Raw genomic sequence first — 13,981 nt, forward strand, 5'->3', positions numbered from 1 at the left:
AATGTGTTAATTTATTTTCCCCCAAAAGAAAAAAAAATAAAATCCTCTGAATAAGCTTTCATATTATGAAAAGAAGGGAAGAGATCACAGTTCTACTATATCAGATGATGTGATTGCTGAAGAATTACTTATTATGGAATAAAGGTGGGTAAAATAAGGACTTTGCATGCTGTTAAAGGTATAAGCTCCTGTGAGGAGAGCTGTTTTTGACCCCGGTGAATGTTCTTTATCAATAAAATTCCCCAAGAAATCAGCCTTTAAAACGGTCTTTTTCCTCAAAAGAAAGAAGAAAAAAAAAAAAGAGAGAGGAAAAAAAGAAAAAAAAAAAGAAAAATTATATTTATTAAATTCAATTCAGAGTGTAATAACCTAAAAAATCTGTTGAGACAATTTTCACTGAGGATTTTATTTAAATCTGAATTTCAGAGTCATTAGTGAATACACAAGAAAAACCTCTACTGGCAGTATTCCTCTCTCAGAAAAAAAAATATAACTATAATAATCCACGTGCTTCAAAACTTGAAGCTCTTGCCCTTTTGCTCTGTCTCCAAGGCAGAAGGGGAACTTCCCAGCCCTCTCCCAGGGGCAGCTCCCTGCTGTGCTCCCAGGAGAGGCAGCAGGGTGAGGCAAGGCCTTTCCATCTGCCCCTGCAAAGACGAGCAGCTGAAGAAGCTAATTAGCAGCAGGCTCCTACAGTCGAGAAAAGATCCTTTCCCCCAATGTACGTTTTGTGAGAGGGCAAGAAAGAGGCTGCAGGAATTATCCCTATAGTCTAAGCACCTTGTCATGAGACTGGCAATTCTCTCATGGATGCTGGCATGCTTTTTCTTCCCTTTCCTATCCTATCTATCTCCTTTGTCAACTGAAAGCTTTTTAAATGGGAAACAAGATTATTTCCCTTCTAGTCCCATCTCAGCCAGCGAATGGCTGGAATAACCAGAATGCTTTCTACTTCAACAGGATATGAATTCAGATTTTAGACGCTGCAGCATCTTCTTCCTTGGACCACTTTCAAGCAGTGAAGAGCAGTGACTCAAACATATTTTCCATTTAAATAGCTGTAACACATTTTTTACTGACATAAAGCAGCATTTGGGAATGGTTTAGCACAGGGGCCACTTTTGCTTTTCCATTCCAGTAGCCTCAGTGCTTTGCCATTTGAGTAGTAGCTACAGCAACTAACCCAGACAGCTGTCAGGATCTGTCTCTTCCTTGTTTTTCTTTCAAAATGCCTCTTAAATAGTAATATAGACTCAGATCTGAAAGCAGGGTTCACCAGCGACCTGCAATATCTACAAGCAGGTAGAGAACAAATGTCCAAATGGCATTTCAAACTAAGCAGACCTGCTTTAAAATCTTATTTTGTGCTGGATGTCTCCAACAAATAAACGTTTTCTTCAGCAAATAAACTAAATGCTTCCAGAATCAGAACTTCACAACAGGACTGACGAGGCGTGGATTTTGTCCTTCCTTTCCTGCATCCAGAATTTGCCATTGGTTGAGTAGATGTAATGAGTAGGAGCTATTAATAGTAATTCCCAAGTAATTACCCTAAAGGAACATAAACAGTTTCGGTTTAGATTATCATGTAGCTCCGCTTATTATTTCAGACCTAAGATACAGATGCAATATACAAAGGACCTTAATTGTTCAGGCATTAGATGCAGTCAAAAATCTTATAATTTCATAAAGTGAGATTATAAAAAAATGCTCCCCCAACATTAAAAAGAATCATCAAAGGATTGAATCTTCTGTTAGGGTTGCAACAATAGTCCAACCTCATTTAAATTATTTAAGTAGATATTTAGATTTCACCATATTTTTAAATGCTTAAAAAGATCTGATCAAAGTTATCAGGCCCACCATGTAATAATTTCCTTTTAAAAGACCTTAAAAACACAGTGCCTTAAAGATTTGAGGGGGAAGAGTGGCTGAGAGGATCAGAACATTAAAATTGAATCCATTTTGCTACCTGCTCCTGTGTCACCGAGAGCACAGGCTTCATCTGCGGCTGAGGACGCAATATTCTGCATCACCTTATCCTGTTCTTCCTATTTGCCCTTGGCCATTAGCATTAAAATAAGCACACAAGATTTCTGAAGTTCCTCCTCTGCCTCCCCAGCTCTCAGGAATCACCCCTCTCCATCCCACATAACCACGGTGATTACGCCAGTGCCCCCCTCTCAGAAAAGACCTTGTTCTTAGATTTTCCGCCGACAAAGACTGTAATCAGTTTCAGACCTTTCTTTCATTTCTGTTTCCACACACCTCCCTAGCTTACATTAGGCATTATTACCCTGAAGGATGTCCTCCTAATCAAAGAGGACAAAGAGCACCGTGTGCCGAAGCCCTGCTGTTCCACACTTCCATCCTTACTGGCAAATGGTGACTGTAATCAGAATTTAATTCTATTTGAAACTGCAACTATTTTGTTTTTCTTTCTTAAATGATACCTGGAGGGAGAGGGGGGGGATTCTGTGTTCTGGCTCCCAGTGCGGTGATGAGTATTTCAATTTAGTAAACATTTAGCATGGTCCAGACAGAAATTTTACTAAGACTACTGGTTATAATGACAGCTCTTCTCAGCAATGCTGATGTACACACAGATGTAAATATTCTGTAGATATTGCCAGTTCCCTGAAGCAATTTACTCCCTCTATCACATTTCTACTTTACAAATGTGAGAACCACAATCCTATGCATAATCTTTATCATTCTGAAGACTTTGTAAGAGAAATACGAGTTTCTCTTCTAATTGCTGGTGAATTTGGTAATGCTTTTCCATACCATTTTAGAAAGATTCCAAATAATCACTTCAGCAATAAAATCTTTCACCAGCCCCTCCTGCATCACAGAAGAAGCAATGTCTACACGTGGACAGAGGAGTTCTTCATCCTTGGAGCGCTCCCTGGTGCCAGCCTGCCCATGGGAACAGGGGAGGTTTGTACCTCCCCGCCCAACCAAGTCCTGAAAACAGGGTCTCAGTCTTTAACTGAGCGAAGACACACACATATTTTTGGTATTAGTAAAGCAGTCACAGCAACTTTTGCTAATGGACTTGTCTCACTGCAAAAGCATCTGCAAAAGATAGCAACTAGCAACACGAGTATAAGGAACTTATTCACGTCTCTTCACTTAAGCAGCTAAAGGAACCTGATATTTCCAGAAAAAATCTATCATTGATCCAAAGAAAAAAGCATTCTAATAACTTCTATCACTCTCATCTGCTATGGATTAGACAACAGGCAGCTCAGTATGGATTTAAAACTCTCCAGAATATTTACAAGGCTGTGACAGACTGGCACGTCCCCCAGTAGACATAAACCAGGCTGTGGTCTGAGAACCCAGCTAATGAACTCCTCTTTTTTCTTGTAAACCACTGGAATCTAGTCAGCATCCAGGCTCGAATGCTGAGGCCATGAGGCACATTCCTGTGGTGGAAACTCTCCTGAAGGATTTAGCTGCCACATCAGTTGCCTTGCATTGCCCATGCAGTTTAAACCCAGTTTTCCCCAGAACAGGTTTCTGAGGCACAGCTATGCAAAAAATGATGGACGTGAGCAACAGGCCCTGGTGCTCATATTTCACCTCCATACCCAATGTCCTCGGCGAGGAGAATTTTATATTTGCAAAAGCCGGATTCTCCATCAACCATTAAACTCCCATGGCAGGAAGATGTTCCCCTAACGAAGTTAATAAAAATGGCAGAAGAAAGCAAATCACTCAGCTCTTCTCCCTTTATAGATTTCTGCTCCCAGTCGTCCTCCTCAGGGGACTGTGGAGACCTGCCAGCTAATTTTGTGGACAGGATGGCTTCTAGGCTCGCCTCTGATCTGCAGATGATGTTATTATTTCTTCATCATTGTTTACTGTATAAAGTCAACATCTTTCTCCCCAGAGGGAGATTGCTCAGAGTCGCTCATGAGAGACTTTTAGCTCGCAGTGGCGGGTCTACTGTGGTCCTGACAATATCCTCATGTCAAGGTTAATGTCATGTCAAGGCACTATTAGTCGCTCCTTTCCTTCCACGGTCATTCATTCAGCTGTAAGAATATTAATGTCATTTAAAGTTTCTTCCAGAGCACTCTTGGCTGGCCTCTAGGGTTATTGCAATTACACACAGGGAGAAGTTTCAAGGTTTCTGAGAGCACTGGGGGAGTAATTGAAGTTGTGGGGAAGAACTAGATCCTGGTTTATGCTGTGGAAGTGCAGAATTGAATGCAATCTCCTCCACATCCAGCACTAAGAGCTGACTCTGCTTATGACCTCTGCTGTGCCACCCGAGCTGTGTATTGCAATTTTCCCATCGCATCCCCATCTGTAACACCAAGATAATGCTTTTTTTATCAGCTCTGTGGGGATTTTATAATACGATGTTCATGAAGAGAACAGAACTGCCAGCTGTCCAGAACTGCCAAACACAAACTTTTGCAGACCTCGGAAAACAAAGTCCCAACACAGAACCTCAAATAACACCGAGAGAGAAGATGCAGCTCTTCTCCTTTTATTACAAAGTGAATAATTTAAGGATATTCTCGCTTACTGTCTTGAAACCATCCTTTATATGTCCCTGGGCAGAGCTGAAGGCAGCCAGGTTTGCACGTCAGCCGTTGTTTGTTAACTGATTCAGTGATGCCACGGGCTGCGAAGCACTGACTGTGCCGGTGAGGCAGACAAGATGCTCCTCTGTGTGTTATCCCAGTGTGAGAGTCAGGCTTATGTAACCGATTAAATAACAACAACAAAAAAAAATCTCTTCTCTTTGCCTTACGTGTATGATCTCGCAAGTGTACCAGTTGTGCACTACCCGTGCTGCTTCAAGGCCAGGCTTGGACTTGGTCTGATTTATTCTCACACTATTTCCATGGCATCCTTCCTCCCCTGGGGCCACTGCTGGCCATGGAGTTCTCTATATTCAAAAGAACCAAAATGCTATATTCTTCTTGAAAAACATTTGGATGGTCTAATTGTCTCCCTTGGTTCCTATGACAACCCACAGCAACATAAACAGCCTTGTTGGCAGCCACAGGAGGCTGAAATCTCTGCTCTTTCCCCTCCTTTTCCCTTCCTTCCTTTCCCCTCCTCTTCTCCATAACTTCTCAATTTAGAACATACTGTAACTGAATAAATATGATTAACAACAACAACAAAAAAAATAGAGGTGGTGTCTAGTACACAATGCTGGCACTGGGGAAACTTCTTGCAAATAAAAAAGCATTACTGTATTTTAAGATAACAGTCAAAACATTGCCTGTTATGTCAGCGTTATGGAAGTACCTTGGGATCAACTGGGAAGAGCAAAGCTATAAACACACAAACAGAAGGGCTTTCTCTGTCAGCTTGTGAGGCTGTAGAGTGCTGTGAAAAATACAACGAGATCTCTCCTGGTGCCTCTGAGCATTTCTCACCTGGCTGGTGGGTTACACACCAGGAACAGACAAGCCCCTGAGTGCATGTCAGTGTGGTTGGGGTTACGATGGGTGCAGTTATGTGGCTGTACATACATCATATGATGTGACCATATGCACCTGTCCATGGCTGCAGCTCCCATCTTTCCAGCATGAAAAGAATAAAGCAGGCTCGAGCACAGCAGCAGAGAAACGCACTGCATGGCACCATTAACACGAGTGCAGTAGAAGCCATTTCTCTGAACCTCCCACAGCATGGAAGGCGGCCAGAGCTGCTGCTTCTGCTAATACCCAGGCAAACTGAGGTCCAACAGATCCGAGACAAACAGCCCAGGTCTTCCTCCTCCCCTCGACAAAATTTCTGGCCAAAGAAATTGGCCAGAATTAATTCTGGAGGTTTTAAGACATTAAGACACATTCAGCCAACCCTGGATGGCATTAAACCAGCAAAATACACAGGAGGCAAAATACAAAGAGGCTGCATGTGGCCCTGCATGTGTAGCAGATGTTCACAAGTCAGAAAATCATCTTTTAAACCATTAAATTAGTTTCTGATCATAAAAATGCCATGTATTTTTAAATACCCGCTGCTGTAAATCTAGCTTGTGACAACATAACTCTGAAACGAAGGGGTTGCAATATCTAGCATCGGCGCAGTCGTAACTTCTTCACCAGTGCAGTTGGTTTGCCTTAGGCACTTGTTCTCCCTGTGCTGGCAGAAGGACACAGATCCCTGCTGCTCAGAACAAATGAAAATGTAACTACATGGTTTTCCCTGCTGCAGTCCTCTTGGTTGTAGAAGAAATCCTCTTTGTGGGACTGATTTTGCTGTGAAGCAGAGTCAGCATTTGAGGAACCAGAAGTGAGGGATATGTTGATGTGAACCCTTGTAAGTCAAGACCTGTGGACTATTACGTAGAAGTACACGTATTTGCAAGGAGGAGAAGGAGGGAAAATGCATGCCTGTCCCACAGGGTGTGGAACAGAAGGTACCACCTGGTGCTATTTCACAGCTTGAAGGACCAGCTTGCTAGAAAACTTCCTGATTACACAGACCAGGTGGAGACAAGATTAGAAATTCATGAATTAAACACTAGAAATGGGGATGAACACATACTCTTTGGAGAAAGAAATACAGTTATTTCATTGAATTTATTTCTCGAGGCAGGAATTTTACTCTAATGACTACCAATATAACAAATTTAAAAGTGTAGAGTTTTTGCGTGAAAGACTTTGAACAAGGTCCTTATACTATGGAATTATTGTACAAGATGTAAATATTTAAATCTGCAATTTGAAATGGAAGTATTTCTTCTTTCCTATCTAACTTGCTCCAATAGGCTGTACAACAAGGAGCCGTGAGACTGAATCATGAATATAAACGGATTTCTGATGCCTACATTTACTACATGTTATATAAGACTGCTTAATAAATAAAGTTTGACTCTATCAATCAACTATCCGTAACAAGTTTATGCTTCCATTTATGTCATAGCGCATGCTTTTATGATTTTGCTAAGTATAGACATAGTACTCAAAACTACAGCATATATGAAATGAATGTTGATGAAGACATTTGTTACTAGACAAACGTGAGAGTCCAAGTGCTGCTGAGCACATCAGGGTACTAGGTAATATGCAAGGTATGTACAACTGAAGACAGTCACAGAATATGCAAGAGGGATGAGCTATTGTAGTCTTCACAGCTACTTATTAACAAAGAGTAATTGCCACAAAATGATCCCAGTACTTTTAAAATAGGATTATGAAGGACACAAACTACCCTCTTCTGCATATAGAATGAGCCACGAGGCATAACACCCTAACAGTATTGAAACCAAAATGAGGGCAATTTTAGAGTAATTTTTAATTAACAATTTTACAATTAGTGGATATCTCCATACCTTCCAAATTCTGCCCAATATGACTCACTACCACTAAGATACTTGGAATTAACTTCTGAGAAACACATATGAAAAAAAAGCCCAAACTACCACACAAACTTTTGCATATTTCCCAAGTATGTTTATGATGCGCAGGTGGCATAGATAAGGTTTTATCAGCAGTAATTAAACATTTATCAGCAATAATTACACGATTCATTTATGGCATTCAACCATTCTTTAAAATATCTTAGCCCTGATCAAGTTTAAAGTATTGATAAAGAAAGCCCTTATGGGACTTCAATCCATCTCACAAAGTCATTTCTTAAGAACAGTCAGTATTTTGGAAAACCTGAAAACTGCTGTGACTTCACAGGGAATCATTGTGCTGCCTAAGAAAAAGAGGTGTGATATATTTTGCAGTTATGTTGGAGCTTTTTTTCTGTGAATTCACACATTTTTACACCCCAAGTGCAACGTACACCACGATGCTCACTTTAAGCCCAGTACAGAAATCTGTGCCTGCAAAGCATGCTTTTGGCAATTTGTACTTTTCAGATTTTTATAATTTTAGATTCTTCAGCAGAGTAATTAGGTTTCCTTATTAGGCCAATATTAAAAGTGTAGCTTAATTAAAGCATTTTAAAAGAAAATTAACTCAGAAGGCTTTAGATGTATATCTAGGGAACATGCCACTTCAAATGAATGGAAACCTTAGGGAAAAGTTAATTTAACTAATCGCTAGTACACTTTTGCCATACTTTCTAAGGGGCAGAGCTGGCTGCACACACCAGGGTCAAGGCTTTTATTTAGAATATTTGTTAGAATGTAATTACCCATTCCTTTACATAGCTAAGGATTTCTTCCAGAATATCCTAAGAGTAACATTTTGTGTTTAAAAGTGTACTCAATAGTGCAAAATACACAGTCAGTAGATCATAAGACCAGAAAATCTTGAAAAGTGACATACCTGCCCCAAGCTGCTTTCATTGTAGAATCTTTATCAACAGGGATGCACGAGGACTCAACAACACTTGATTTATTCAGTTTGTAGCAGAGACCACAGTCTGGATCTAACATACATCCATTACAATAACTGAAAGAGAAAGAAATAAATACTTTAGGAAGACTTTATTTATTTGTACGTGTCAAAGCCAAGAGCACCACCTAATCATTCCTGGGATGCACATAGTCAAGCTGTCAGTGTTGGAGACAAGATAATAGAAACTACCCAAAACAGAATACAAATAGCTTTCTCCATCTTCTGTACCACGTTTTGGCAAAGGGTGAGCCCAGTTGCAAAGCTCCCAATGAATCTTGATCAGGCTGCAGGAGAATTCACCCAAAGAATGAATTTTAATTTAAAAAACAACAGCAGGATTTGGGCACATATGGATGTGGGAGTCAGTTTGAAATTATGACACCATGCGCCTCCGTGTGAGAACTCAGGCACTGAATTCCCATTATATTTAACGGACAGAGTGCAGTCAATTCACATACAGGCATCTAGTGCCCAAAAATACATCCTGCCTGCCCTTCATGGCAGTGAACAGTGCTCTTGAAGATCATTCCTGCGCTTCATACTTGCCAGCTCCATGCAGATGTCTCAGATTGCCTTGGGGTTCTCAAAGAGGAAGAAATGCTTACATTTTAGGCAAAGTTTGGTCAGTGCAGTCTTGCGATTGACTCAAGTGACAAGGCAGTAAACTTCTTCAGACTCTATTGACCATGTCCCCACTGACCCTACTGGGAGCTTAGGTGCCAAAAGCCCTATAGGTATTTCATTTAGGTATCAATCTAAAACCTACCTCAAATGGAGTGGGATTCGGGCATGTAAACTATGAAGACATTCCAAAACTTTTCATACAGTGCGAGTTATCTGAAAGCTTCTGGCACAATCGTCCACAGATCTTACAAATGCTCAAGACCACTGATACTGTGGTTAAACTACCTGAGTGTTTAGCTTCCAAGAAGCCATCTGAGACTTGGAGATACACTCTTATCAGTAAAGTCCCTCATAAATTCTGAGGGACAACTTTAGGAGTTAAAAATAAAAGCATAAGAAACTTTATAACCTGGAGCAAACTTGTAAATTTTAAATTAAAATTAAACTTTGAAATATATTATCTGGGAATGTATAATTAAGGTGACCAAAATACCTTCAAAATGTATACGTGTAACAACAAACCCAATGAAATAATCCTAATAATTCTGAGTGTGCATCTATAACAATGACTCAGTGAACAAAGAAATAATCTGCTTAAGTAACTATACTGTTATTAGCAAAAGTAAAAGTAACTGCATAATGAAGTCACAAGAAACTAAATCAGAAAAGCAGATTATACAGATTTTAAAAGTCTGAAAGCATATTTGACATCTAGACATTTCAACTTTCCTTACTAAGATGTTTCTAAAAGTGGGATAATAAGGTCAGTTTGTGTGGTAGTTGGCAAGAAAGAGTCTAGGAAAGCATTAAAAACAATGTATTCCTTTGAACCGTGCATTTTCCCACTTTTCTGCAGTCTAAGAATGTTGTACTCTTTAACACTGAAGCTTTCTAAATTATCAAATTATTGCAGAATTTCCAGATTGTCTGCTCTTTAGAAACTAAATGTATTTTAAGTATACCTCCCTCTTCCATAAATGAGAGATCAAATCCAGGTTTGGAAAGCTTGCTCTTTTTTTTTTTTTCTTTTTAATTGGAAAAACTGCATTACATTAGCTCTTATTAATAGAGCTATAAACTGCAGAAATAATTTTTTATAATGGAGATGAAACAAAACATTCATGCAGAAGTTGATCATATCTGACAGTAGTAAGCATTTCTTTCTTCTCTCACAAGCATAGATGAGAAAAATATAACCACAATTATCAACTATGAAAGGAAAGGACCACTCCAATATTATATTAGAGAAACTTCATTGCATTTCATTAATCAATATTAGGACAGCAATGGACAGCGAGCAACACAGTTGACAGGTACAGAAGACAGCACATAAAAAAAATGTATTTTTTTATTTCATAAATTTTTAATAATCTATTTTATATTTGATGGTAATTTATGCTAATATGTGATTTTCATATCGTAAAACACCTTCCAACCAAGTTATGCTGTATATCAAAGTATCTTTTAACAACATGAATTCCTAAAAAGATTCAGGTTGCTAGTACATGCAGCACGCCTTCCTGGCACGGAAAGCAGCCACTTCTGAACACTGCACGCTATCAAAGGAGGTAGTGGATCTTCAAGTCAACTATATGCAAATTATATTTAATGTGAACATCACGTGCAAACCATGACACATTGAAGTGTCAATTGTAGGCAACAACTGTCTCAGGAAAATTTCAGGATTCACGGTTCTCTAGATGTATTCTTCTTGTGTCTTACTTCAAGCAGGAACATATTCAAGTAAGCAGCACCAGCCAGAACATCAGCAAGGCACGAGAATGCAGAGGAATGACAATTAGACATGATGATGGGTATCGCTCTGATGGTGTTGCCCAGGGAGAACAGAGCAGGGACAGGATGCCTCGTCATTTACTTCAGTGTCCTCACAAAAATCGAAGCATGAGATGAATGACAGGACTAAACTGTGCACTCTTTACTGTGTCCTACTGGGCTCACTTTACTGATAATTCCATAAAACCACATACAGAGCTGGGTACTGGTAACCAGTCAATTGTGAAGTAGAAAGTATCTCATTTATTCCTCCTTTCCCACCCGGCAGTCCAGTAAAAAATCAAAAAATGTGACTATTGATCCCAGTGTCTGTCTATAGGGTTGTTAGTTCAGCTGCAACTCAGGCTTTATTGAGTATGCACAACTGTGTCTTGCAGTTGGCGTTCGACTTAATAAAGGTTGCTGCATTTCATGTGATGCCAAATGTCGGAGGTCACAGCTACTCATAACAGCTAAAGTAATTTAAAATTATTATTTTTCACAATTTGATTATTTTCCACAGCTTTTCTGAAGCTTGTCTTTCAGACTGAAAGTCAAATGACAAATATTTAAAAAACCCTTTACACTTATGTTAGGATTTTTTTATCGTTAGCGATATAGGGAGTTCAGGATTTGGCTTCAGAAGACAAGACCAATTTATGTCAAAGGAAACAAACCTAGATGTTAATATACATTAAGACTTAAAGCACTTCCAAATCTAACTCCCAGCAGATTTCGGCGAGGTTGTTGCTGTCCATACAATCCAGCTTTCTTCCGTGCTCTGTTTTAGCACTGATATCAATTTTTTATGTTGATTTGACAAGGCAGATTGTCATCACTTCTTTCCAAGATGGAGAACAATGGGTTTCTTTCCTCCAAAACTCCAACATAGAATCAACACAACTGTTTCATAAAAAAGTAAACAAATCTGTATCAGTTAATAATGAGCAATGGCTGCTGGAGACACAGACTGAAATAAGCAGGGAATGTTGTTTTTTGAAAAATAAGCAATTTAAAAACAAAGAAAAAAAATAATGTGCTGAAGCTGCTTGCTCTAAATCTTTTTCTCCAAAAATTAAAGTGGAAATAAAACATGTATTAGTTTGAGGCTTAAGCTCTTCTTCACTTAAGCCCCATTCCTACATGTATTTGCTAAATAGAAATATTTAATCAATTTGACCTTGGTCACATATTCTCACATATATGCTCAGAGTGATGTAGACAAATCAGGATGCACAATATACCAGGGAAAGAAATGCACAATATAATACTTACTGATATGTAACTATCAACTACAGATCTCCTTCCTGTCCTGAAATGTACCTTCTTATCAGTGCTACCCAGATATGCCCACTATATGTCAGAATAATGAAACAGAAAATAGAAATACTGCTACGTATTCAAATGTACACTGCAGATCCATTACGGCATTGAAAGGTCCATACCAGAATAATCCACGATGTCTATGTTAAGAAGGATATTTGCATGCAATTATAGGAAGGAAATGCGTTCCTTGCTCTTTGCACTGAAATATTGATACCCATGTTAAGGTTACGAGGTAGTGCCTTGCAAACAGGTTCCTTTGTCAAGAGCCAGCTGAAAATTCCCAGACAGGATGGTTCTCAATCAGCCTGTCAATTCATCAGGACTGAAATATCTGGCAGAGATGATTTGATTTTGATGAAACCAGGCAGCATTGCAGCAGGAAGGTTTTACAATGTGCCTGGCTCCCTCACAGCTGGGCTCCTAGGCAACACAAGAAGGCAAGTGTCTAGACAGGTGCTTCAGCCTGTGGAGAGGAGGAACAACAAATAGAGAAGGCTCCAGAGGTCCCAAGATGTCCAGCTTCTTTGCAGCTCAGCTGAACGAAGTCTACAGAACAGAAGCCTCAGTATCCCGGCTCCTCAAAGTACTGGGAAGTGCCACAGAATGGGATTTCTGGGATCCTGCTTCATTATCAGAGCACGTTTACTGATAAGGTGATGGACAGTTAGGAGAGTAGATATCCCCAAGCCTGCAATTCCCCACTCTGGCTGCCAACTCAGTCAAGGCTCTTATATTCTTTTCATCTGACCAACTGGGAATATCTGACATTTAAAAAGCCTGACAGCACTAACTTCAAGTGCTGGCAATTTCTTGTCAGCCCGAGCACCGCCAGCTTTCAGGGCGCATTGCTCTGGAGCAGGCTGCCCTGCAAACATTTTCTGAGGCTACAGGTTGATCCCAAAGATGACAATTCCTTCCTCTTTCAGAGAGAACTGAAGTGTACAGATGTATTATTAATCGGCTAAGTGGACCCATCTGGCCTGATACTGAAATTTTGGTTTCCTTCCTTCCTAACAGTGCAGCTTAGTAGCCTCTGGTGCAGTCTCTAAAAAGACTGAATAAAATCTGTCCTGCTGAAGTGACCCTCCAGATGCCAATGAAAGGTTCACAATTGCTTCTCCCCCTGCTGTTTAGAATACTCCACACTTACATTTGGATTGCCATTGTGTTTTGTGCTCTACATTTGTAAAATGACCTTGTAAATACAGCTTTCCTGCAATTCTCAGGGGTCTCTTAATTTGAGCTGCAAATTGCACCTTGCCACTTTTTGTTGAGTGCTTTAGTAGTAAGAGACCTTTGTCCAATGCCTTTGTTCTGTAAGTGCTGCTGCTCTTTCTGTCAGATTATTGTATATTTTTTAGGCTGAACCTTGATTTCTGAATTGTTAATTTCAAGCATTTATCAATTTTCACTTTTGCCTCACTTCTAGGAACCTTCAACTTTGCCTTATGCATTTTGTTATCCAGTTATGGAAACTGTATTAATATATTCCTATCATCCACTTACGGAAATACAAACTGAGCTTGGTAATATATTGTGGACCACATAGTTCTTTCCCAGAATTTCCTAATATCGTGCTACATGGGTAGCAAGAAGAGCCTCTCAGAGTAAGAAGACATTCACAAAGAAGGATGTTTCATGGTGATGTGTTCTTTCCACTTGTATCGGATTCATCAGTCGCACTGAGCACATGCTGCACAGTCAGCCTGTGTATGTGAAGTAGTAGCTAGGTGTGAAAACTTGATATACTCACAACATGTAAGACATTTTGCAAGTGCCTTCACCAACTGTCTTCTCCATAAAAGAAGTTGCACTGTTGAGTGCCTGCCGAACCCACCGCTCCTGCTCTGCATGATGCAAGTTTTCATAATTCTGAACAAGGTTTTCCTCGTAGAACTGTGGCAGTTCTACATAAAATATCATCT

The 13,981-nt window shown here is 39.7% G+C and overlaps 1 protein-coding gene across 1 annotated transcript in view; it reads right to left on the reverse strand.

The window, feature by feature from the left end:
* Nucleotides 1-13,981, reverse strand: part of SLC2A13 (solute carrier family 2 member 13) — a 153,667-nt gene that overhangs the window by 16,197 nt on the left and 123,489 nt on the right. The window contains exon 7 of the mRNA XM_084302400.1: nucleotides 8,262-8,387. Coding sequence (XP_084158526.1) covers nucleotides 8,262-8,387 — 126 coding nt within the window. The remainder of the gene's footprint in view (nucleotides 1-8,261; nucleotides 8,388-13,981) is intronic.

Source organism: Netta rufina, assembly GCF_964035555.1.
Source record: "Netta rufina genome assembly, chromosome: 1".
In the NCBI taxonomy this organism is placed as follows: Eukaryota; Metazoa; Chordata; class Aves; order Anseriformes; family Anatidae; genus Netta; species Netta rufina.